A 26,345-nucleotide genomic window follows, 5' to 3' on the forward strand; every position below is an offset into this window, starting at 1 on the left:
CACACATGCTCCGAAGAAATTTTTTTTTTCTGGGAAACATCATGTTTATTTTGTTTAAAAACTACTTTCACTCAGGAAGAAGATTTTAGGAGTAAAGCCAGATCCCCACTCGGTTGCTTTGAGAAGTCCATGGATGGTGAAGGACAGTCCAAAGTTTGGGGTATCAGAGCTTTTATTAAGCTCTACAGTTCTTACCAGTTGACAACTCCTATTGGATATTAAGGCCTAGTGAGGTTATTAAGGACAAAGGCTTTGCAAACACAGTGTTTATCAATGGACAAGTGGAAGGGTCTCCAAGCTTTAGAACATGCAACCTTTACTATTTTCATTGTTCTTTCTTCTTTGTTTTGTTTTAAAGTTTGTGAAATAAGCTGTAACTAACATCTGCAAATATTGTTATTAACTCTCTGACTCCTGCAGTAGATCTTTAATACTTTTCACTTATAAAATTAGTAGTAGGAAAGCTTCTGGAAGGGGTAATAAGGGATAGGATAGTTGAATACATTGCAGTTCACAATACTATTAGTTTGTGTCAGCATGGTTTTATGCGTAACAGATCTTGCCAGACTAATTTAGTTGCCTTTTATGAGGAGGTGAGCAGGAACCTTGATGCTGGAATGGCAGTTGATGTCATCTACTTAGATTTTGCTAAAGCGTTTGATACAGTACCGCACAGAAGGTTAATGATCAAATTGAGGAATATTGGCCTAGAACATAATATTTGTAATTGGATAGAAAACTGGCTGAAGGATAGAGTACAAAGAGTGGTGGTAAATGGAACATTTTCTAATTGGGCCAGTGTGGTTAGTGGAGTACCGCAGGGGTCAGTCCTTGGTCCTTTGCTTTTTAACTTGTTTATTAATGACCTGGAGGTGGGCATAGAGAGTACTGTTTCTATTTTTGCTGATGACACTTAATTGTGCAAAACTATAAGTTCCATGCAGGATGCTGCCGCTTTGCAGAGCGATTTGACAAAATTGGAAAACTGGGCAGCAAACTGGAAAATGAGGTTCAATGTTGACAAGTGCAAAGTTATGCACTTTGGTAGGAATAATATAAACGCAAACTATCTACTGAATGGTAGTGTGTTGGGGGCATCCTTAATGGAGAAGGATCTAGGGGTTTTTGTAGATCACAAGTTGTCTAATTCCAGGCAGTGTCATTCTGTGGCTACTAAAGCAAATAAAGTGCTGTCTTGTATAAAAAAGGGCATTGACTCAAGGGATGAGAACATATTTTTGCCGCTTTATAGGTCCCTGGTAAGGCCTCACCTTGAGTATGCAGTGCAGTTTTGGGCTCCAGTCCTTAAGAAGGATATTAATGAGCTGGAGAGAGTGCAGAGACGTGCAACTAAACTGGTAAAGGGGATGGAAGATTTAAGCTATGAGGTTAGACTGTCGAGGTTGGGGTTGTTTTCTCTGGAAAAGAGGCGCTTGCGAGGGGACATGATTACTCTGTACAAGTACATTAGAGGGGATTATAGGCAGTTGGGGGATGTTCTTTTTTCCCATAAAAACAATCAGCGCACCAGAGGCCCCCCTTTAGATTAGAGGAACAGAGCTTCCATTTGAAGCAGCGTAGGTGGTTTTTCACGGTGAGGGCAGTGAGGCTGTGGAATGCCCTTCCTAGTGATGTGGTAATAGCAGACTCTGTTAATGCCTTTAACAGGGGCCTGGATGAGTTTTTGAACAAGCAGAATATCCAAGGCTATTGTGATACTAATATCTACAGTTAGTATTACTGGTTGTATATATATAGTTTATGTATGTGAGTGTATAGATTGGTTAGTATAGGTTGTGTGCTGGGTTTACTCGGATGGGTTGAACTTGATGGACAATGGTCTTTTTTCAACCCTATGTAACTATGTAACTATGTAACTATGTAAAATTAACTAAATAAGTTATATGACAAGTGATGTCCAAACTTCATTCAAACTGCGTTCAACTGTGGCTATAAATAATATTATATTAAATTATGACTGATGTAAATGGGGCTCATTATGCACCACATGCTTGCTATCACCAACACTTGGAAATAATTGGTTATCATTGAGAGTATGTTCCTTTTGCCACCATCGAAATAAAATGGAAATAAAACTGATGCCTCTTGCATAACTTTTAATAAAAATGCTAATATTTCAGGCATATGCTTTAATGAAAACTCGCAAGGTTACAAATTGTGTGAGTCTCACTTGCACCAAGTGCTTGATGTGCATAGAAGTGTGTAATCCATAGGATACAGGCCTGTCTGTCAATGAAAGAGATTCCAAGAGAACAATCTCAGCAACGAGTTCCATACGAGTCATGAGATGTGTTATTAATGCAGGAGACATTATCCTATAAATGGGATAGATTTATTAGCACAATGCTGTATATTTGAAGGCAGCACGTCACATTTCTAACCTTGAACTGGAGATGAAATAATAAAAAAAACATGCAAGTAAAGCTGGCCATACACGCACCGATATTATCATATGAAAACTCGTTCCGTGCGATATTCGGTGTGCGTATGGCGGCTTGAAGAGACAACCGATATTGCAGAAGGCTGTGGATATCAGTTGACTCGTCAATCGCCCGGGTTAAAAGATTTTGATTGGGCGCCATTGCAGGCAACGAGCAAATCTACGTTCAGGGCTGAGGAGATAGAATTTCTATTGTTTCTACCTCCATATCCGACGATTCAGCCCTGAACATCAGTGGAGGGTGGGAACGATCTTTCGTGCGACCAAAGTTCGCAAGAAAGATTGGAATTGCTACATGTATGGCCACCTTAATGAATGTATATATATTGTTATTTTATAGATCACTTTAATTAGTCTCTGCCCTATATATATATATGGATATATGTGTGTGTATTTGTGTAAAACACTGGTGGGACTGGCCTAAATTCTAGATTTATTAGAAACTAAAGTTTGCTCACTGTACAGTTATACATACAGTTTATTTAAAATGCAAAATGAACTGTATTGTTCTCAATGACAATATGGAGTTGGGAGCACACCCTGCACAAATAGAAGAGCTTTTCCCTCTGCTGGTGTGACTCCCTGACATATGGCCTTAGCAATCAATGCAGTATATATGGGGGCCCAACACTAACCAGTATTCACAGCTGTGTTAGCTTTATTGTGCCTTACCAAATAGATACAGCACTTTGGGTTGAGGGGAACCCCCTTTGTCAGGTTTATTTTCTCTGCATTACTGGTTCTGCCTCCTAAAATAAATAACAACTGACGTAGAGGTGAACTGATTTCTGCCCTTTTTTGACGAGACCACGGGCAATTTCACGTACGCCAATTTTTTTTATGCGCGACAAATTTTCCCACTCCGAATTTTCATGGAAGTTTTACCAATGGTGAAATGTGGAAATTCGCTGCGAATCCATGCCTGCCCAAAAAATTTGCTCACCACTACTTACAAACAAAGAATATAGGTACCAGGGATTTTGCCTGTGGCCCAGTAATCTGGAAGTATCCCACTGGAAGTTAAAACATAACCTTTAATTTCATCTTTAAAATCAAAACACCACTTAAATATATATGATAGCAAAATCCCTGGTCCCTCTATTCTTTGATTGTTAGACATTGTTTCAAGAGTCAAAACCAGAAAAAAACTGATAAACAAATACTGCTTTTAATTGCAATTACTTTGCTTTACACTGCAATTCTTTTTGCAATTCTTAAGTGCCTCCTTTCAGGGTAGGCAGATATCAAAGTGAATGTAGGTCTAAGGTAGGTCTAAGGTCCTAAAAGCATCTATGAAGGGCCATTCACAATGTTTTAGGACACAGCAAAAATACTGGTTTGCATTTACATTTCTGCATCTTCATATTAGAATGACATATTTGATGCTGATGTTTCTGGTTTAAAACAACCAATGTGCCAGTGGGGTCTAAGAAAGTTATGCTATCAACACACTCCAGTTTTCAGTTTGCACCCAAGTGCCTGTTCTAGTAACTCATCTAATTTGATCTTTAAAGCCAGAATGAGAGTGGATAATTCATATTCTTTTTTTACACACATTTGATCAATTTAGGGAAAAATAATCAAACAGAAAAAAGACACAAGTGGAATGATAATGTCCCTCATAATACAGCCCCCCTTTTTGATACATACAAAACAATAGGGAAGATAAGTATGTATAAGTAAGATACTTGTTTCCTTTAAGACAAGTTTCTTGTCTTTCTTGACTTTCTTTATAAAAATATGTGCCACAAAGCGAGTCTTGGTATTTAGAGACCTCCGTTTAAACGAGCAACAAGAAGCTAATTATGCCTTCCGAGAAAGCAGTCAGAGAGTTCAGTTTGCACAAATAGCTGGGCTCCTGTAGGTCAGCAATTACATGGGTCTGACGCACACAGACTGAATCGGTGCTGAGCATACACTTTGTCCTGCTTTAATCAGAATGGCATTGCCTGTCAAAAAGCTGAGAGGCACCAAGATCTAAAGTCTTAGCCTAAAGCTGCTGCTTATATACCTATCTTATTGCTGCAGACTATGGGAAATAAGTAAAGGCAGACAAAACAAAAGTATAGAGAAGAAAATTGAAGACACAGTAAAAAGCCTTCAGCTTATGTGTCATTCATTTGTCTTGTACAAAGATCCCCTTAATATATCATCTATCGCTTGATTCTTCAGAGGTCTTAACATTCCCCGTGTCTCTTCAAGAGATTTCATCCACAGAGTCCCATTTTAAATCTCCTCTCAAGCCTTCCTCTGCACATAGAAGCAGTATTTATAGTGTGCTTTAGCTATGACTTCTACCCTGAATCATGCAAAGAATCAAGCCAATATGATATATATTCAAGCCAATGACTAGCTCCAGGGTATGTTCTTCTGTGCTTGCGCTCTTGCCATCAATTTAGTATTCCTGAGTGGGCAGTGGAAATGAGCTGTTCATATAATGTTTTATAGAGATGACTGCAACTGATGACAAAACGGGACAACAAAAACCTGTTTCTGATATTCTGTTTTGTAGCTAAAACAACTAGATTTAAGCTGCATAAATAATAGATAATTATAATAAAAAGAAACTGATGTGGTAATAAAATTTTATTCTTTATAATGTGCATATGTAAAGTGGTGGTAACATGGAAAAATCCAGTAGTACTATCCCTTTGGCCTACAGTTACAGATAATTTAATGCCTTAACTATAGCTGGCCATACATATTCAGATTTTAGTCAGCTTCCGACAAACGTTCAGATATTGATCATACGTTTAAATGCAACAATCTAAAACTACATTCAGACTGAATAGCAGACAGTGACACCAATCATATGAAAGGGACATCCCAGAAATGCATTGTAGGTCCCCCAAGGATATAGTCAGATACACAATACATGCGTAGATTTTATCGTTATCCAACCGAAATGTTCTAACTTGTCCGATCGACTAAACAACTGTTCACCATGGTACAAAAATTTTCAGGATGATAATATGGAGCCCATGAGGTCCAAAAATTATATGAAAAGTATTTACAATACAATTATATTGGTACATGTATGGCCAGCTTACGTGAGAAGCCTTCTTAGTTCATTATTAATATGCTGTATTGTTATCTGCCATTTTATACCAAGAATTTAAAGTGAAACAGCAGGACATGACCTACAGTGTAAATATTTCTTCAAAGTAACAGTGTGCAGCAATTAGATAATGTCAATAAACCCAGATATCAAATAATAATTTTGTTGCCTAACCACAGTGGCAAGCAGGAGGTTGGAGGTCATCACCATTTTGCACTAGCTGTGTGCATTTCCTGGAGAAGTAGGCAGGGATGTGATTTTCCATCAGAATCCTTGTTCAAGGAGAGAAGAGCCTTAATAATAAAGAGTAAATAAAGTTCAGGGTGCCTATAAATAGGAGCAGAAACAAAGGTTTCTTTTAGGGATTTAAAGGCTGCCAAGGTTTGAGGTGAACAGGAAAGGAATTTTTTCTACTACAAGGATTCTTATTCTTACATTTATTATATAGAGACTTTTCATCAGATGAGAAAGAACTTGGAAGAACATGGAAATGATGGCTAGATAAATCCTTAAAGCCACTCCAGAGGTTAGGAGTAAGGCTGCAGTATCCCATTAATCACGTAGGATTACTTCTCCTCCTCTAACCCACTGGGATACCCTCCTTTAGGAATTTACTTTGGTGGATGGCTACTGAGCATGCTTAGTTCTTCGCAACTTAGGTTATCAAACACGCCCTCCAGTCTAGCAGCCAATGAAAAGGTGGCATTGCTGGTTCCTCTAGAAACTCTACTCTAGCTGTCTGTTCCTATTTTTTCTCCTCCTAAAAGTCTGTCCTGAGCTTAGCTTAACCATTACAGTGTTCAATCCAAGCAGGACTTTTTATCAAAGTAAGTTCTGCCTGTGTAAGCCTGCATTCTTCATTGCATGAACTTTAGAGTGCATATGTACTGTTTGCAGATGTAAATGTCACTAAAGATGTGTGAGAGGGAAAATATCTGCTGGATGAAAGCTGCTATTTGTTTTAGGAAAATGTGATGGTGCTGGCGAACAGAGAGAAAATATTCAGTACAAATGATGCAGTGTGGGTGGTGGAGATGTGCCCAACTTATACACATGATAGGAAAATGTAGGGTTTACATGTTCTTTAAGTCTTTAAGAAATACTAGAATGTCATGTTAGTAAATGGCCACTGGTCTTAACAGAAACTTCTCAGTGATAAATAATAGCACCTTTCCATGTATTGTCCCTACACTAGATTACACTTATACGGTATTCAATTAAAGGCACTATCCTATCCCTTACTTCACCTCAGTCCCTTTTTCAATATATTCAGTAGGGTTTGTGGGAGGGGTTTAAAAGAACCCTTCTCAATACTGATATACAGTATATCAAGCTAGCCATATACAGGCTAATAAATTGGTTCCTTCAGGCTGAATTGACAGTTTATTAGCCCATGTATGGGTCCACCAACAGGCCTTCCAGATCAATATCTGGCTGAAAAAAGTCCAAGCATGTTTGAAAATCCTGTCGGATGAGGAACGCATCAGTGTGCTGATGCAGTTTTTATCCAATAGATCTCTATAGGCCCCACTGTATGATCCCCATGGTTAGACCAGCCTAATTTGGCCCAACATGTGGGTGGCAAAATTGGGCCCAGATCTACTTGTCTGCCAGCTTTGCCTAACAATGTGTGTGGCTGTGTATGGCTAGCTTAAAGTGATACTGACACAAAATTGTCTCTGATTATGCAGTGAGGGTAATAGTGCTCTGACACAAAAACTACTTTTTAAAATCTGAATGTACATAAAAATTAGCCTATAGGTCATGTTGATCATTTTCCCGGATAGGACTGCTTTTGTACGTAAATGTTACTTAAAGTTCTCAAACCTGACTGTTTTGCCAACCTGACTGTTCCTTCTCAGTTAGCGTTTATAAGGCTATCGGACTACTGCTACTCAAATGAATTAGTAAGAAGGGATTGGAAGAAAGAAGAGAGACATGGAAGCAATAGGAAATGGAAAGAAGAAAAGGAAGGAATGTATTGTCCAAAATCAGGAGAAATTACATTTAATGAAGGGAAAGTCAAATCAAAAAGAACTAAAATAGGGGTAATAAGGAATGAGTAAGGTTCTGCCCAAAATGTATAGGTTTATGAGAAAAGGAGCCATAAACTAATTACTTTTCCATGTTAATATTTGTCTTTTGTACTAAAAAAAAACCTTTTTGGACAAATTATGTTAAACAAGATTAAAGGCTGAAGTAAAAACGCTCGGCCACAATCAAAATGCATAACCACGGAATAGGTTGATTAACGTTGCAGACAGAATACATTTCTGCACGTCACAAATTTCGCTGCTCCCCCAATAGTATCAGAATGCTGAAATTCTAATACAAACAGAAGCTCAGAAGGGGGTGGAAATGGTATGTAAGCATCATCAGACGTGCAAAAAGTGCTTTAGTAATTGTCTCTGATTCCCCATTTAAAGCAGCGAAATGTGTTTTTAGTTATTTTAAATAGGAGATGAGTCAGAATTTAATGAAAAGGTAATTGCAGTTTATATTGCTAACACATCTCACATAAGCTATAATGGGCTGACATTTCAGAGGAATTAATGCACTCCTAATCCCAGCCACCACATGGCACAATAAGGGTTTATTATAGATGTTGTACAAATAGATCTCATTCTACTTTCCAAATTTCTCTTAAAGGTTGTTTGGTAAGCTGGTGAAATGCTAATATGCTTTCTTGGGGTTCTGCAATGCTTTAAATGAAAATAAGGAACCCTAATCTGGGTGCGCAGGAACTAGAGAAAAATCTAACATGCTAAATAAAACAGGTAGCACCTTTTCAGGGGTCTATATATCTCAAATGCTCCCTTAAAAACATGTTTAACCACATTCTTCTTTAATTTTACCACCTATATAGTAACACACATTAGTGTGAGAAAACAGAAAAGGTTCCTGACTACACAAAATAGATAGAGAGATACATAGAAATACTGTACATTGCATAGGTTTGCCTGCCTCAACCCTTTCAAATAAAGTTCTACCAAACTTCCAATTTATGAGAGTTATGCATATGTACTTATGGACAACAAGAAGGTATGGCTGCATGGTTGTCGTAAGAAAATAGAATTGGCAAGGGAACGCATCCAATGCAGTATGAGACCCAGGGGTGGGCCAAGCCAACTCCGCCCACCTCCCCGCCAAAGCACAGGTGGAGGGGCAGGGGGGGGGCGGTGCGATTCGATCGGTCATTGCCTCCACCGCTAATGTTAAGCGGCGGAAGCAATGACAAAGTAGCACTAGGGGTAGGCAGGAGAGATCCTGCCTGGCGCCCCTCAATCGTTGCACCCTAGGCAGCTGCCTCTTCTGCCTACCCCTAGTTCCGGCCCTGATGAGACCAGGCAGGAGAAGGAAAAAATCTGTTACCTTTTGTACAAGTCAGAACTCACAATATACAGTAAACAACATACAGTATACAGTATATAATATAAAAGTCACAATATCAGCCCTTTAGCATCAGCTTCTATGACTGACAAAGCTCATGTGCCTTAAGCTTTTTTATTACTTCCCACAATATACTGAGCATGTAAAGGGCACGTCTCTGCTGGTGCAGTAAATTCAGGAGACAAAAATATGTTACGCTGTGGAAAAGGAGGAGGGGTATATATTGTATGTGATCTCGCAGCAATGGTTATTGGTTATTGATCATGTTCCCTCCCTTAAAGAGGGCAGTGGCCAGGAATAAAAAGTGTTACAACATGAGGTTTTTTTTTTGGTAAACACTTTAAACCTTGGCACCAGAGGATCTAAATACTGTGATTTCACTTTCATATTTTACAGGGGTATGATTGTAAGTAAGAGATAATGTTAGTCAGGGCCGGGACTAGGGAGTAAGCAGAAGAGGCATGTTCCCAGTGTATGGGGGATTATTAGGTAGTTGCCTCTAGTTCCTCCAACTCAAGCCCTGCTCTTAGTTGCAATCAGGAAGGAGGCAGGGGAAGCTGCGGCAGAAGAGACTTCCCTCTCTCTTCAGGAAGGAGAGGTGCTGAGTGGGTGGAGGAAAGGTTGGCGAGCAGGGGAGAATTATGCCTTGGGCATCCTTAGGTGTCAGTTTACTCTGAAGTTAATAAATTGGTGTTTCTTGTGGTTGTATTTGGTGTGGCTTGTGAAATTGTGTAACTTTAACCATTTGTACATTGAGAAGGAACCCATGGTTCTCAGCTGTCAATAATGTAGGAGATCGCTCGTTGCCTTATCTATAGAGTGCTTAGTATGAAAATAGGTTTTTAGTATGAGTGTTGGTAATTCCACTAAGAAAAACGGCTGATTTATCAAAATTTAAGTTTGAAGTATTTCAAGAAAAAAACACAACAAGAAACACAAAAATACTCTGGAATATTTTCTGAAACCTCAAATAGTCACGATTTATTGAAAGAAAAAAAAAAAGAGAAAAAGAGAAACTGGTGAGTTTCTATAGAAGCCTATGGCATTGTCTCTAACAACTTTATATATTTCTCAGTTTATTAAAACATTTAGAGATTTTCAGCCTTATTGAAAATAAAGGGAATAATGTGATTCTCATTTGCATGAGTTTTTCCCATGAAAAATGCAACCACAAATATTATGTTGCATTTTTTCCATAAACAAGGTAGTGCTAAAGGGAAAAATGTTATAGAAGAAAAGGAGCATGTTTTTTGTTATGTCGTCCACCCCCCCCCCCCCCCCAATCTTGCTTTTTTCCCTTAGCCTTGAAAATAAATAAATCATTTTCCAAGTTTATGCAAATCTCAGGAGCCAATAAAACTTCCTGCATGGTTTTAGAATGTGGGAGATGTCATACTATCAGGCCACCTAGCACATGGGTATGAAGGGGGAAAGTAGTTCTGGGGAACAAGAATGTGAGTAAAGCATACTGAATAAATCTGAGTCACTGTGTGCGGATTTCAAGACACATATAGCCAAAACAACACATGGTGTCAGAACTGTGTACTAGAGGAAATCATGTAAGTGCAGCTTTACAGGGACAACATACAAACTTCTTGCATCTATAATGACCCTTCTCTGCAATTTGTCTTCCAACTGAACCAAAATGTCTGAAGGTGAATTTTGGTTGATACAACACCAAGGGGCTGATTTACTAAGACACGATTTCGAATCCGAATTGGAAAAATTCCGATTGGAAACGAACATTTTGCGACTTTTTTGTATTTTTTGCGATTTTTTTGGCGTCTTTGCGATTTTTGCGTAAAAACGCGAGTTTTTCGGCGTCTTTACGATTTTTGCGTAAAAACGTGAGTTTTTCGGCGTCTTTGCGATTTTTGCGTAAAAACGCGAGTTTTTCGGTGTCATTACGAAAGTTGCGCAAAGTCGCGATTTTTTCGTAGCGTTAAAACTTGCGCGAAATGTCGCGCCTTTTAAGTTTTAACGCTACGAAAAAGGCGCGACTTTGCGCACAAGTGTTAACGCTACGAAAAAATCGCGACTTTGCGCAACTTTCGTAAAGACGCCGAAAAACTCACGTTTTTACGCAAAAATCGTAAAGACGCCGAAAAACTCGCGTTTTTACGCAAAAATCGTAAAGACGCCGGAATAAAAAAGGAAAAATTACCGATCATTACGAAAAAAACGCAATCGGACGCATTCGGCCCGTTCGTGGGTTAGTAAATGTGCCCCCTAGGGTCTCCTACAATAGGGACATCTGGAGCTTAGGATATCCCAGTGTCTGCCCAAGTTATCCACCCGTGTACTAAACTGCCAGGTCTGCATACAGAGACGTTATACACAAAGAGAAAAAAAGTTTGCCAGCGCTTAGTTTGCCCTTAAAAATATATTTATTTTTTTTTACAAAAAATGAGGTGTTAGTACCACACTTTGGCCAAAATATGTAAGCTCACGTGCCACGTCAAGGCCCCTCATTGTACGTGAGTCCTACACTGTCTAATGGCTTTGAGTCTGTGATGCAATTAAAATGACGTGGCACATGAGCTTACATATTTTGGCCTAAGTGTGGTACTAACACCTCATTTTTTGTAAAAAAAAAAAAAAATTATTTTTAAGGGCAAACTAAGCGCTGGCAAACTTTTTCTCTCTTTGTGTATAATTAATGGCTTTTTATCGTTTATAGCAGCTGGTCAACTCCAGATTGTGGGTTAGACCGAGCGCTGGCACAATAGTGTGTTTCTAGCAGCTGGTCAACACTACAGTGTGGGTTAGACCGAGCGCTGGCGATTTCTTTCTGTGTTTTGTGTACAAATTGTAGCCAAATTTTGCTTCTAGCTGCTATGTAGCCTTTAATCCAATGAATCACTTTCATGTGTGTGCTAATGAGCTCGGGCTTAAAAGCTCCCTGCTTTTCCACTAGAGCCTTTTTGAGCTAAAGGTAGGTGCAATAGGTCTTAATACTCAGTTACATTGTTTGCTGGGGGACTTTATTTTAATTGCATCACAGACTCAAAGTCATTAGGCAGTGTAGGGCTCACGTACAATGAGGGGCCTTGACGTGGCACGCGAGCTTACATATTTTGGCCAAAGTGTGGTACTAACACCTCATTTTTTGTAAAAAAAATAAATAAAAATTATTTTTAAGGGCAAACTAAGCGCTGGCAAACTTTTTTTCTCTTTGTGTATAATGAATGGCTTTTTATCGTTTATAGCAGCTGGTCAACTCCAGATTGTGGGTTAGACCGAGCACTGGCACAATAGTGTGTTTCTAGCAGCTGGTCAACGCTACAGCGTGGGTTAGACCGAGTGCTGGCGATTTCTTTCTGTGTTTTGTATACAGAGAAGTTATTTTGCTATTTAGAAGCCTTTACTCCTTGCTGCTAAGTTTTACATGGCTCAGTGAGTAAAACAGGGGTTTGCCCATGACTAGAATATACTTTGTGTTAGTTACAAAGTGTAGCAAGCTTTCTAGCATTTTCTAGCAAAATAAAGTAAGAAAGCTTAAACGTATTAATGGCCACCTACAGTGACTAAGTTGTATGATAATTTTTCAATATGCACCCAGCTCTGTGTCCTTTATGAGCCTCTTTCCTTTGATGCAAGCTATTTCAGAGTTAACATTTTTTTCAGTGAAAAAGCCCTGTAAATCTTTTGTCCTTGTTAGTGCTCTGATCTGCTCATATCTATGGAACATGCCATGTTATTCTGGCTGAGGAAAGAACAAAACTCCTGCAATCACTTTGACCTTTTGAAGTCATAATTTCACTCTGTGTGGCAAATGGAGACTGCCCAAAAATAGCTATTGATCTGCAGAAAGGATATTTCTATTACAATCCTAATCTCTTGTGGCTTTATATAAATGCTACCACCTATAGTATTTGAGTTGATCTTTCCCAGACGTAACACACAAGACAGTAATAATAGTATTCCTGCCTATCTCATTTGCTATAATTAGTGGTAGAGCTGGGCGGTATGACCAAAAATTTATATCACGGTATTTTTCAAAATTATATTGTGTCACGGTATTTGACGGTATTTGTTTTTAACACAAAGAGCTACGTGCGCACCTGCTCGGTTCCCACAATGAGGCCCCCCAGTCCCCCGATATAGTCACTCTCCCTAATATTTTTGCCACCAGTCGCAGCCGCTCTCTCCCCCTCACTGCTGACCTCGTGTGACCCGTGCGCTCATTTCTTCCCCTTCTGCCCAAAGCGCAAACTGATTGGCTGAGGCGCCTGCCAATCACGGCTGCCAGGGGGAGGAAGTTTGCGCATGCGGTTTCGGGGGGGGGGGGTGCCCGGAAGATAAATCCGGCTCTGGAAACTGGGGTTACAGCTTGAGACACAAGAGAGCAAGGTAAGACTCTGACAGGGAGGAGAGCAAAAGGTAAATGGTGAGGAGCGATCTGTATTCACTCCTCCTAGTGGGACATTGGCCTAAGGAACAAAAAGGCAAATAAGAAGAGACAAGCATAAAAAGACAAAGGTCTCTGGAAGAAAACAAGGAGAAAACAAATAAAGCATAAAATATTTTTTTGCCTTCTCCTCGCTTGGTTTCGGGCTCCTCGGCAACTTCGGGATCCTCTAGGCTCCAGCGATGCGTCCCGAGCGATGCTGTTTCTGTTCCAGACCCTTTTATAAAGTTGCGCCCGTGCGTATTGACGTCACGTACGCACGGGGCGCAACCAGAATACGGATCTTGGATTAAAGGGCCTGACACACCGGTATTGCGGTATTTGAAAAATTAATATAATTTTTTTAAAAAACACCGGTATTTGGTATGAAACGGTATACCGCCCAGCACTAATTAGTGGGACAGATCTGTTAGCCATGACCTTTTTTATATGCTTTTACTGTAAGGTTCTATGGATTCCATCATACAGCATAGCAAAACATTGAGCTAATATTTCACTGCAGGTAAGTTTAAAGGTAAACTAAAACCCCAAACAATGTAGATGGGTGTCAAAATATATTGCATAAATCAGCTTATATGTCACATCAGCCAATAAATGGACAAAGTTCTGTCTTTTGCTCTCACACTACTTCCTGTTACAGTTAGAGCTGCATTATTTCCTGTCAGGTGATCTCTGAGGGGGCACACAGATCACAAAATGGTGGCTCAATGTAAAATATGTAAAAGGGCAATATTTAGTGACATACAGGTCCTTTTCAAAAAATTAGCATATTGTGATAAAGTTCATTATTTTCTGTAATGTACTGATAAACATTAGACTTTCATATATTTTAGATTCATTACACACAACTGAAGAAGTTCAAGCCTTTTCTTGTTTTAATATTGATGATTGTGGCATACAGCTCATGAAAACCCAAAATTCCTATCTCAAAAAATTAGCATATCATGAAAAGGTTCTCTAAACGAGCTATTAACCTAATCATCTGAATCAACAAATTAACTCTAAAAACCTGCAAAAGATTCCTGAGGCTTTTAAAAACTCCCAGCCTGGTTCATTACTCAAAACCGCAATCATGGGTAAGACTGCCGACCTGACTGCTGTCCAGAAGGCCATCATTGACACCCTCAAGCAAGAGGGTAAGACACAGAAAGAAATTTCTGAATGAATAGGCTGTTCCCAGAGTGCTGTATCAAGGCACCTCAGTGGGAAGTCTGTGGGAAGGAAAAAGTGTGGCAGAAAACGCTGCACAACGAGAAGAGGTGACTGGGCCCTGAGGAAGATTGTGGAGAAGGACCGATTCCTGACCTTGGGGGACCTGCGGAAGCAGTGGACTGAGTCTGGAGTAGAAACATCCAGAGCCACCGTGTACAGGCGTGTGCAGGAAATGGGCTACAGGTGCTGCATTCCCCAGGTCAAGCCACTTTTGAACCAGAAACAGCGGCAGAAGCGCCTGACCTGGGCTACAGAGAAGCAGCACTGGACTGTTGCTCAGTGGTCCAAAGTATGTCATTCGGAAATCAAGGTGCCAGAGTCTGGAGGAAGACTGGGGAGAGGGAAATGCCAAAATGCCTGAAGTCCAGTGTCAAGTACCCACAGTCAGTGATGGTCTGGGGTGCCATGTCAGCTGCTGGTGTTGGTCCACTGTGTTTTATCAAGGGCAGGGTCAATGCAGCTAGCTATCAGGAGATTTTGGAGCACTTCATGCTTCCATCTGCTGAAAAGCTTTATGGAGATGAAGATTTCATTTTTCAGCACGACCTGGCACCTGCTCACAGTGCCAAAACCACTGGTAAATGGTTTACTGACCATGGTATTACTGTGCTCAATTGGCCTGCCAACTCTCCTGACCTGAACCCCATAGAGAATCTGTGGGATATTGTGAAGAGAAAGTTGAGAGACACAAGACCCAACACTCTGGATGAGCTTAAGGCCGCTATTGAAGCATCCTGGGCCTCCATAACACCTCAGCAGTGCCACAGGCTGATTGCCTCCATGCCACGCCACATTGAAGCAGTCATTTCTGCAAAAGGATTCCCGACCAAGTATTGAGTGCATAACTGAACATAATTATTTGAAGGTTGACTTTTTTTGTATTAAAAACACTTTTCTTTTATTGGTCGGATGAAATATGCTAATTTTTTGAGATAGGAATTTTGGGTTTTCATGAGCTGTATGCCACAATCATCAATTTTAAAACAAGAAAAGGCTTGAACTACTTCAGTTGTGTGTAATGAATCTAAAATATATGAAAGTCTAATGTTTATCAGTACATTACAGAAAATAATGAACTTTATCACAATATGCTAATTTTTTGAAAAGGACCTGTATATATTCCAGTTTGATAAAATTATCTAATAGTTTACTTAACATAATATAAACTACCTGTTGGTTAAGTATTCATTCTAGGGGTATAGTTTTCCTTTAACCAATGATATCCCAACTCTAGGAATCATTATTCAGTGTCCCTTAAGACAATCATAGAAACACACAAGATTGCTTAGCACATGCTGTTCCATATGGTGGCACATACTGAACCACACCGATGGCAAATGCTTTGAAAAGCAGGTTATATATAGGCATTATGGTTGAACTTGATGGACGTATGTCTTTTTTCAACCCAACTTACTATGTTACTATGTAAATAGGCGAAACATACAGTATAAATGGCTCCATATATTTTCAGACATTCTAATGTCCCCAAATTGAACTGTTTGTGTTAGTTTCCCATCTCTCACTCAAAGCCTGTCTATTTTTCAATAATAATCATGGGTGCAAGGAAAACCACAGTACTTATTTATGATGTCATTCTTAAGCACTCCAGGTTGATACAGGAATTGGACCTGTTATCCAGAATGCTCGGACCTAGGTTTTTCTGGATAAGGGATCTCCATACCTTAAGTCTGTTAGAAAATCATTTAAACCTAAAATTAAACCCAATAGGCTTGTTTTGCCTCCGAGGATTAATTATATCTTAGTTGGGATCAATACAAGGTACTCTTTTATTATTACAGAGAAAAGGGAAATCATCTTAAAAAGTATGAAGTATTTGATTAAAATAGAGTCTATGGGAGACAGCCTTCCCATAATTCAGGACATTCTGGATAACAGGTTTCCGGACAATAGATCCCATACCCGTTCCACTGTAGTTACTGCAAACAGCAGTGATCATAATGTAATGTATGTTCCATAGGCCTGACTGTAATCAAACAGCTAAAACTCATCTTCATCCCCACATTGCTCACATCATACAGAAACTAATCACTAATTGCCCATATGACACTGAATGCAGTTTCTGCTTCAATATATTGCTACAATGACGATATAGCAGACAAGGTTACGTTCCAGAGCACAATTCTGCTATCAACCTGAAAGCAAAGGTTGAGCCAATTTCTCTCCACTCTTCTTAAATAAGTCATATAAATGCTTAATTAAGTTTTCAGCTTTTGAAGTAATTTCCACCCAACAGAAGAAAAGATTGTGGTGTAAATTTGATTTCAGCATTAAGTTATTGCTACTGCCATTAGGTTTGAATGAAAAGTTCATTTAACAAGAAAACCCTGTAATTTATCATTATCATATCATTTATAATGTAATATCTTTACGCCTGAACAAGAGATGTAATACTATCATCTCGAAAGCTTGCAATTTTTTTCTTACTCAGCCAATAAAAGTTATCACCTAACCTTACACTAGACCTAGGGGCACATTTACTAATCCACGAACGCACTGAAAAGTGTCCGAATGCGTTTTTTTCGTAATGATCGATATTTTGCGATTTTTTCGTAAATTGTCGCAACTTTTTCGTAGCTGTCGTGCCGAGTACGAAAGTTTCAGTTTCGTGACTTTCCTTGGGCCAGGTTGGAGCTGCAGAGTGCCATTGAGTCCTATGGGAGACTTTCCTTGGGCCGGGTTGGAGCTGCAGAGTGCCATTGAGCCCTATGGGAGACTTTCCTTGGGCCAGGTTGGAGCTGCAGAGTGCCATTGAGCCCTATGGGAGACTTTCCTTGGGCCAGGTTGGAGCTGCAGAGTGCCATTGAGCCCTATGGGAGACTTTCCTTGGCCAGGTTGGAGCTGCAGAGTGCCATTGAGCCCTATGGGAGACTTTCCTTGGGTCGGGTTGGAGCTGCAGAGTGCCATTGAGCCCTATGGGAGACTTTCCTTGGCCAGGTTGGAGCTGCAGAGTGCCATTGAGCCCTATGGAAGACTTTCCTTGGGCCAGGTTGGAGCTGCAGAGTGCCATTGAGTCCTATGGGAGACTTTCATTGGGCCGGGTTGGAGCTGCAGAGTGCCATTGAGTCCTATGGGAGGCTTCCAAAATCATGCAAAGTCTGAAAGGTTTGCCTGCCGTTTACGAGGGCTCAATACGAAAAAGTCGCGACAATATACAAGCAAATCGTAACGGCTATGAAAAAGTCGCGACAATTCGCGCAAGTCGTAACGGCTATGAAAAAGTCAAGACAATTTACGAAAAAGACGTAACGGCGACGAAAAAAATCGCAAAATGTTAGTTTCCAATACGATTTTTTCCCATTCGTGATTTGGATTCGTGGATTAGTAAATGTGCCCCCAAGAGTAAACATGGCTCCTGTTACATTGCTCCCTATAAGACACAGCAGAATTGTCACTTTGCATGCAGTGACAAAATAAGAGGCAGGGCCGGATTTCAGTTGGCGGCGCCCCGAGGCCGCCCCCGCGATTGCGCATGGCCAATCGCGCGGTGCCCTCTCCCCCTGAGTGCGCATGCGCATTCGCGCATTTAAACTCCCATACGGAGCAGTGGGGAGAGGTCCCGACTGCTCCGTATGGGAGACAAATTTAAAAATTCTGTTGCGGCGGGGCGGCATGCTGCCCCTAAACTTGTGCCGCCCTAGGCCCGGGCCTTTGTGGCCTTTCCACAAATCCGGGCCTGATAAGAGGGGAAGTGATAGAGCTGCGCCACATTGGTAAAAAGGCTAATTTGGATTGGATGCTGCCTGAATAAGCTACAGAAACTTTTTTGGATATTATTATGGCAACTTGTGGTATTCCAGCTGTTGGTCGGCTATTGGTAAATCGTACGTGCCTTCAATGTGTGTGTGTGTATAGGTCTCAGTAAATATATACTGCAAGGCTTAGTGAGGGAAATATTGGTATTTACAATTAAAGAGCCAGAGAAAAGGTCAGGGGAAATGAATTCCATTTCTGTACATGGATAAGAAGAATTAGAAAATATGTATGTCTGTTTAAGGGGGGAGGGTGGCAGATCTGAAAAGAAATCTATATTAGAAAAAAACCTATTGAGTAGTAAATTGCCTGTCATTCCTTGAATTTTTGTTTGTTTTTGAAACCAAACCCAGTTCTGGCCTTTTCCCTCCATTTTAGTGCATAAAAAAAACCTTTGTTGTGTAAATGCAAAACATTTTAAAGGACCAGTAATGCCATAAATATACATACAGGTATGGGATGCCTTACCTGGAAACCCATTATCCAGAATGCTCTGAATTACGGGAAGGCCTTTTTGCATAGAGTCCATTTTAATAAAATAATTCTAATTTTTAAAAATGATTGCCTTTTTCTCTGTAATAATAAAACAGTATATTGTAGTTAATGGTGAATAAGCTACACAAATCCATATTGATTGCAAAACAATCCTATTGTTTTTTTTTTAATTTTTAAATTATTTTAAGAGGAATTTGAAAGCCCCTTACCTGGAAAACCCCAAGTCCCAAGCATTCTGGATAATTTTTTTCTGTACCTGTATATATAATTGTTGGAAAAAGGCCCTACAAATTAAATTGCAAAACAAAATGCAAAACATGAACATAGGAGCATTCATAGGACTTGAAAAAATGAAAAAAATAATATTTAAACATTCAGGATATTTTTTCTTTTCTAAAGCCCCTGCATGCAACTATATTCATGCTTTATATATATATATAACTGTATTTATTTATACGTTGGCAGAGTTATTCTTCAGAAAGGTACTCTGTGTTGTGCCCCATAAATGGCTGTTTTTAATGGCTTTTTAATGGCTTTTTAAATGGCTGTTTTTAATGGCTGATTGTTTTAATGATTGTTTTAATGTCCGAAAGCCTTTACTCCACACCGGCATATTTTTCCTTTCTCCTTCCCCTTCTCTAATGTCACTTTTTCCTTGTATTTCAGTTTTTGCCATCAAGCCTTAGCCTTTTTTATTGTCACCCCCTTACCTACCTGTTATATATGGCAGATAATATTTTGTGGCTAATTGCTGTATTCTTCTACACTGACGCAAGTGTCTGAATGCAAGGTTAAATAGGTTTAGGATATACTTGTAACAGATGACTGCTATTTAGCCTCCATCAGGCACTGTATGCCTGCTCTTTAGTGGTGCCTTTCATAGTTCAGACTGGGTGACCTCCTCATTACCTTTGCATTATAAAGTGAAAAATTTCCTTGCTAAGAAAAACCTATTTTAACAATAACAAGTATGAAGTATGTGCGTACAAATTTCCCTGCAACTGGTGCATAGTTTACCAATATGAGCGCTAATATGCATTTGAATTGGTAAACAGTGCACACTATTGTGAGGGTACCCACAAAGATGCTGACATTATGGGGAACATGCTGTATTGTGGGTTACAAAAATGATAATTTTTGACAGTTTTTTAAGACTCAGTTACATGTTTTGGAAGTAAAATACATTCTCTACAGGTTTCCTTGCCCAGTAAAATCAAGTTCAAGAAGATTTTGTTTTATGACAGTTTGACCACTGGAGGTCACTGTTTCACTGAAGTAAGTGGGTGAGTTGTAACAGGTTGATCTAATGAGGAAAGACATGTCAGCCCCATATTATGTGAATAAACAAAAAATGTTGACAAATAGGGCTCGCTCTGGCACTGTGGTATGACATGTTTATTTTTATTATAAGAGTCCAAGAGCTGACCAGCCCATCCTTCAGCTAACTGTTTGTGGGTTGGAGTCCTAAAATACCTGTTGCCCCTGTCTGCAAAGAACACCAAGATATTCTTTCCAGCTTTGTATAGATGAGACCCAGAAAACATTATTTGCCACACCCCTAAATATTAAAGCTGGTATTCTTTATTGTACAATGAAAAGCAATAAATATATGTGACTACATGAACTGACCTGTTTCATAAAGGGTATTCTGCCAATAGCCTCATTTCACATTTCATACTCTTCATACTTACTCATACTCTTCATACTTTACAATTTTACATCAAAAAGGTCCTCAAAGTCTTTATACAAGATTTTATATCCCACCACACTGTACCCCCCAGTCCCCATATGTTATGCTGATAAATTACACCCTTCACTTTTATCCCCAGGTAAACTAGCATCCTGGGCATGGGTTTCACTGATATATGGAGATGTATGTGTGTATTTATATCTTTAATTATAAAGCGCTACTTATGTACGCAGCGCTGTACAGTAGAATTAATATATCAATAAGAAACTACTTCACTGTCTGGCACAATTACTCTTAGACTTTGGAATTGTGGGAGAATGCTGCATTCTGGGTAAAAAACATGACAAATTGCATCCAAAAATGCACTTTACACACTGCTCTTGCGTTCATAAATGTTTTAAGGGATACAGCATCTTTTTAACTAGGGTCTCCAGGGCCCCTGTTTAAAATGAAACAATAACACTGCCATCGTTAGAAAATAATTATCTACATAAATCACTGGATGAGCAAAATACAATACTATTTGGCATTTTTTATTAAAAAGCTTTAAACTGCTTTACATTATGGATCTGTATACACTATACATATGCATAGACTTTAAAACTAATTAAAAGAAAAATGAAGAGAAATAAAATAAAATAGAAATAAATCTGTTTTCTGGATGCTTTGGACCTGAAGTTTTTCTGAATAAGGGGATATTCTGTAATTTGGATCACCATACTTCTGGCAACTAAAAACACTGAAACATTAAATAAAACAAATAGGAAGTTAGCCCAAACCTTTCTCTGGCTTTCAGGCTAAGTGCCACCAATACCACAGCCTCAAGCACCACCACCCTACCCCCAAGGGGTCAAAGCTTCAGCACCACCACGCTATCCCCAAGGGGCCAAAGCTTCAGCACCAACACCCTATCCCCAAGGGGCCAAAGCTTCAGCACCAACACCCTATCCCCAAGGGGTCAAAGCTTCAGCACCACCACCCTAACCCCAAGGGGCCAAAGCTTCAAGCACCAACACCCTATCCCCAAGGGGCCAAAGCTTCAAGCACCAACACCCTATCCCCAAGGGGCCAAAGCTTCAGCACCAACACCCTATCCCCAAGGGGCCAAAGCTTCAAGCACCACCACCCTATCCCCAAGGGGCCAAATCTTCAAGCACCACCACCCTACCCCCAAGGGGCCAAATCTTCAAGCACTACCACCCTACCCCCTAGGGGTCAAAGCTTCAGCACCACCACCCTACCCCCAAGGGGTCAAAGCTTCAGCACCACCACGCTATTCCCAAGGGGTCAAAGCTTCAGCACCACCACCCTAACCCCAAGGGGCCAAAGCTTCAAGCACCACCACCCTATCCCCAAGGGGCCAAAGCTTCAGCACCACCACCCTAAGGGGCCAAATCTTCAAGCACCACCACCCTATCCCCAAGGGGCCAAATCTTCAAGCACCACCACCCTACCCCCAAGGGGCCAAAGCTTCAAGCACCACCACCCTATCCCCAAGGGGCCAAATCTTCAAGCACCACCACCCTACCCCCAAGGGGCCAAAGCTTCAGCAGCACCACGCTATCCCCAAGGGGCCAAAGCTTCAGCACCACCATGCTATCCCCAAGGGGCCAAATCTTCAAGCACCACCACGCTACCCCCAAGGGGCCAAAGCTTCAGCACCACCACGCTATCCCCAAGGGGCCAAATCTTCAAGCACCACCACGCTACCCCCAAGGGGCCAAAGCTTCAAGCACCAGCACCCTATCCCCAAGGGGCCAAAGCTTCAAGCACCACCACCCTACCCCCAAGGGGCCAAAGCTTCAAGCACCACCACCCTATCCCCAAGGGGCCAAAGCTTCAAGCACCACCACCCTACCCCCAAGGGGCCAAAGCTTCAAGCACCACCACCCTATCCCCAAGGGGCCAAAGCTTCAAGCACCACCACCCTACCCCCAAGGGACTAAAGCTTCAAGCACCACCACCCTATCCCCACTGGTCCAAAGCTTTAAGCACCACCACCCTATCCCCAAGGGGCTAAAGCTTTAAGCACCACCACCCTATCCCCACTGGTCCAAAGCTTTAAGCACCACCACCCTATCCCCAAGGGGCTAAAGCTTCAAGCACCACCACCCTATCCCCAAGGGTCCAAAGCTTTAAGCACCACCACCCTATCCCCAAGGGGTCAAAGCTTCAGCACCACCACCCTACCCCAAGGTGGGCCAGCTCCTCAGTAATAAGGTGAGCACTAAAATGTATATATTCAGTGAAGGCAGTGGGTAGCTCCCATCTGTGAGATGCTCTGTTGCATCACATCATAAGGACCAGATGGGTTAATATAGTGCAAAGCAGTTACCAATATGGTCACTGATATAAGGCACCAACTTCTTGTCTGACAAGATTTACTGATGACATCAGTGGCATCAGAAACGTATATGGCTGAAGCAGTGATTCTTGCTAAAGTAGCAAGCTGTTTTTAACAAAGCATCGCTATGACATGTTTTTCCATTGATTAAGATGCTATGTCAGTTCCAATGCAATCTTTGTTCATGTTAGTACTGGCCCCTCAGCCAAGATAATAGACTCATCACCAGGCTTCTCTCAGCAATTACTGCTTGGTTTTTGCAAACAGAAAGCTGAATGTCATTTCATTACATCAACACTGTGTGCTTATTAAAACACTTTATGTTTTCCTCAAGAATTTCCAAAGAACTGATTTACTCTTTAATTGCATGAAAGCAGTGCTGAATTCCCCTTCTTGCATGTTAAGCATTTAATTAAGCTTATTAATAATATTTGTACAGCATTTATTGGAACAGCCACAGTTTTCCGTACATATTGTAATTGATAATACAATAAATAGCTCCGCTTTCACAACAAATGAGCAGAACTATAAACTCCCCTCCTACAGGAACACAGAAATAAAACTGAGCTGGTTAAATAAATTCTCCACCAATACCTGAATGGGTCAGACATTCATACACATGAAATTCTCATTTGACCTAACGACCCAGGGTGTATTTACCGCTGCTGAAAGGAATTTAACAGTCAAAATGACATATGTGCCTTGGGCCCAAAGTCATTTTAATTGCCAAAACCAACTCTATATCGTTCTGTAGTAGCCTCATAATCCAAATAATAAGGCAGTCTGGAAAATAATAATTCTCCCTCTGTACTTATTATACAAACACTGTGGCACGCTTCATATTTTACAGTCTGTTAGGTCCCTATTTCTTTTGCCCTCTGCCTCTTTAGGGGATCTATGCTGTAATTAGTTGCAAATGCAATGGTAGTTGTCCTTGGTAATGTTACACAACAGATGGGACAATGTTTATACCCTTTGACAGAAAGATGTAGACATTTTTTGCATGACATGCTATTTCAGTGTTGTAACTAAGGTTGCCATCTTTTCTGTCTTTACCAGTAAGTAGATTGCTGGTAAATTTGTAATACCGACCCTGGACTTGGCTTGAATTTAACCAACCAGGCTGATAAAATACAATCCAGGTGGCAACCTTAGTTGTAACTTCTGTTTCACATTTATGTCACATTTTATGTTGCTTATTTCCCATGTTTGTACTACATTTTATACTTAAGGGACACATCCCCCTGGAAATCCCCTAATAAGTTTTCTAAATGAGATATCTTTTTAATTGGCTCATAGTGATTGGAGAGAAGTGGTTCTTCCTGGTTGGCCTTTATTAGTGATAAGCAAATTTTTGGCGCCAGGCATGAATTTGCAAAGTTCTGCGAAAATTAGTTGCACATCAAAAAAAAGTTGTGGTTGCATGACAATGGGCGCAACTGCGTCAACAATTGGCATGGTCATGTAAGAATAGGCACGCTCGAGTCAATAATAGGCGCTGTCGTAGCAAAAATAGACACACACAGCAAAAAAAGATGTGTGCGACAAACGCGGTATGCAGAGTTTTCGCCATTTTGCGAATTTTCCTGCCGTTTCGCAAATTTTATGGCAAAGTGAAACATGACAGATTTGCTTACCACTAGACTTTATCTTCTGACCCAGGTTGATGTGTGCTGGGTGTCAACAAGGCCCAATAAAAAGTTCTGCCTTAGAGGGACAACCCTTCTATAGAAAGCTGGGGAACAGGAACCTGTTAGCAAGGTTTAGCCAGATTACACAACTGGTTTTGTCGTAGTACATTCTAGGAATGTAAGATAGCGAGACATTGCTGGAAAGAGCTGTCTTGGGTTCCACATAAGGATTGATGGCTGGTGGTAGCTCTCCCTTAGACATAACTGGCCTAAAGTGGCCCCCTTAGCTGAATATTTCTACTGGAGGGGAACCGGACCAATAGATGGTTACCTAAAGGTGTATTTTGAACCTGTCAAGTGTCTCCACAGTGGTGCAAGGGTTAATCTCTGCCTTTATAATATCTGTCAACACCCGTCAACATTTCACTGATCCACTGTAAGTATAATCCTTTGGTGTTTACAATTAAACCATGTAAACTCCTTTGTTTAACATTCCTAATAAAGGGCACAAGGGTGACTAAAATGCTGCATGTTATGAAACAGTAATAAACTTTTAGGGTTTTTGTTTTTTTACCAAGTCCTGTGTTGTGCAGTACCATTTTTCAAATATAGATATAAGATTAAAAAAGCTATACTTGTATGCTTGACACAAACATTATTTTATAGCCATAGATGTGGAAATGAATGCCAAAATAATAAAATAATGGAAGAAATAATAAAATTCAGTGTTAATTTGCTTTCTAGTGGGTACAGACAGTACGGACTGAGATTAATTACCTCTTGCATTACTATGTTAAGGGACCCATAAAAATCCACATCAAACACAGTTAAGAACCGATATACAGATATAGAAGTAACTAAATGCAAATTACCCCTGCACCTAATTAACTTGCATGTTTATTTATGACACAGGTCCTTTAGTATAATTACATTATGAATATTGTCTGGTTTACTTGTAAACAAAAGTAAGCTTGACTACTTTATAAGAATGATCTATTTTAGGGTTTTGTTTAGGGTTATGGGTATGGGATCCATTATCCCAAAATCTGATATCCAGAAAGTACGGGATGGCCATCCATTATAAGCAAATACTTCTATTTTTTAAACTTGATTTCCTTTTTCTCTGTAATAATAAACCAGTACAGGTATTGGATCCCTTTTCTGGAAACCCATTATCCGGAAAGCTCCGAGTTATGGAAAGGCCGTCTCCCATATACTCCATTTTAATCAAATAATTCAGAATTTTAAAACTGATTTTCTTTTTCTCTGTAATAATAAAACAGTATTTTGTAACTGATTCCAACTAAGATATAAATAATCCTTATTGGATGCAAAACAATCCTATTGGGTTTAATTAATGTTTTATTCATTTTTTATTCATTTTTTCCAAATTACGGAAAGACCCCTTATCCGGTATACCCTTGGTCCCGAGCATTCTGGATAATGGGTCCTATACCTGTACCTTGTACTTGATCCCAAATAAGATATAATTAATCCTTATTGGGGGCAAAACAATCCTATTGGGTTTATTTAATGTTTAAATGTTTTCTTTGTAGACTTTGGCTTAAGGGCACATTTACTAACCCACGAACGGGCCGAATGCGTCCGATTGCGTTTTTTTCGTAATGATCGGTATTTTGCGATTTTTTCATATTTTTTTCGGCGTCTTTACGATTTTTGCGCAAAAACGCGCGTTTTTCGTAGCCATTACGAAAGTTGCGCAAAGTCGCGATTTTTTCGTAGCGTTAAAACTTGCGCGCAAAGTCGCGCCTTTTAAGTTTTAACGCTACGAAAAAGGCGCGACTTTGCGCGCAAGTTTTAACGCTACGAAAAAATCGCGACTTTGCGCAACTTTTTCCAATTTGGATTAGAAATCGTGTCT

At 40.1% G+C, this 26,345-nt stretch overlaps 1 protein-coding gene across 1 annotated transcript in view; it reads left to right on the top strand.

Annotated features, from left to right (window-relative positions):
- LOC116409542 (basic salivary proline-rich protein 2-like) overlaps positions 1–22,508 on the top strand; it is a 39,109-nt gene extending 16,601 nt beyond the window's left edge. The window contains exon 2 of the mRNA XM_031898214.1: positions 21,285–22,508. Coding sequence (XP_031754074.1) covers positions 21,285–22,508 — 1,224 coding nt within the window. The remainder of the gene's footprint in view (positions 1–21,284) is intronic.
- The last annotated feature ends 3,837 nt before the right edge of the window (positions 22,509–26,345 follow it).

Source organism: Xenopus tropicalis, chromosome 3 (genome assembly GCF_000004195.4).
Source record: "Xenopus tropicalis strain Nigerian chromosome 3, UCB_Xtro_10.0, whole genome shotgun sequence".
NCBI lineage: Eukaryota > Metazoa > Chordata > Amphibia > Anura > Pipidae > Xenopus > Xenopus tropicalis.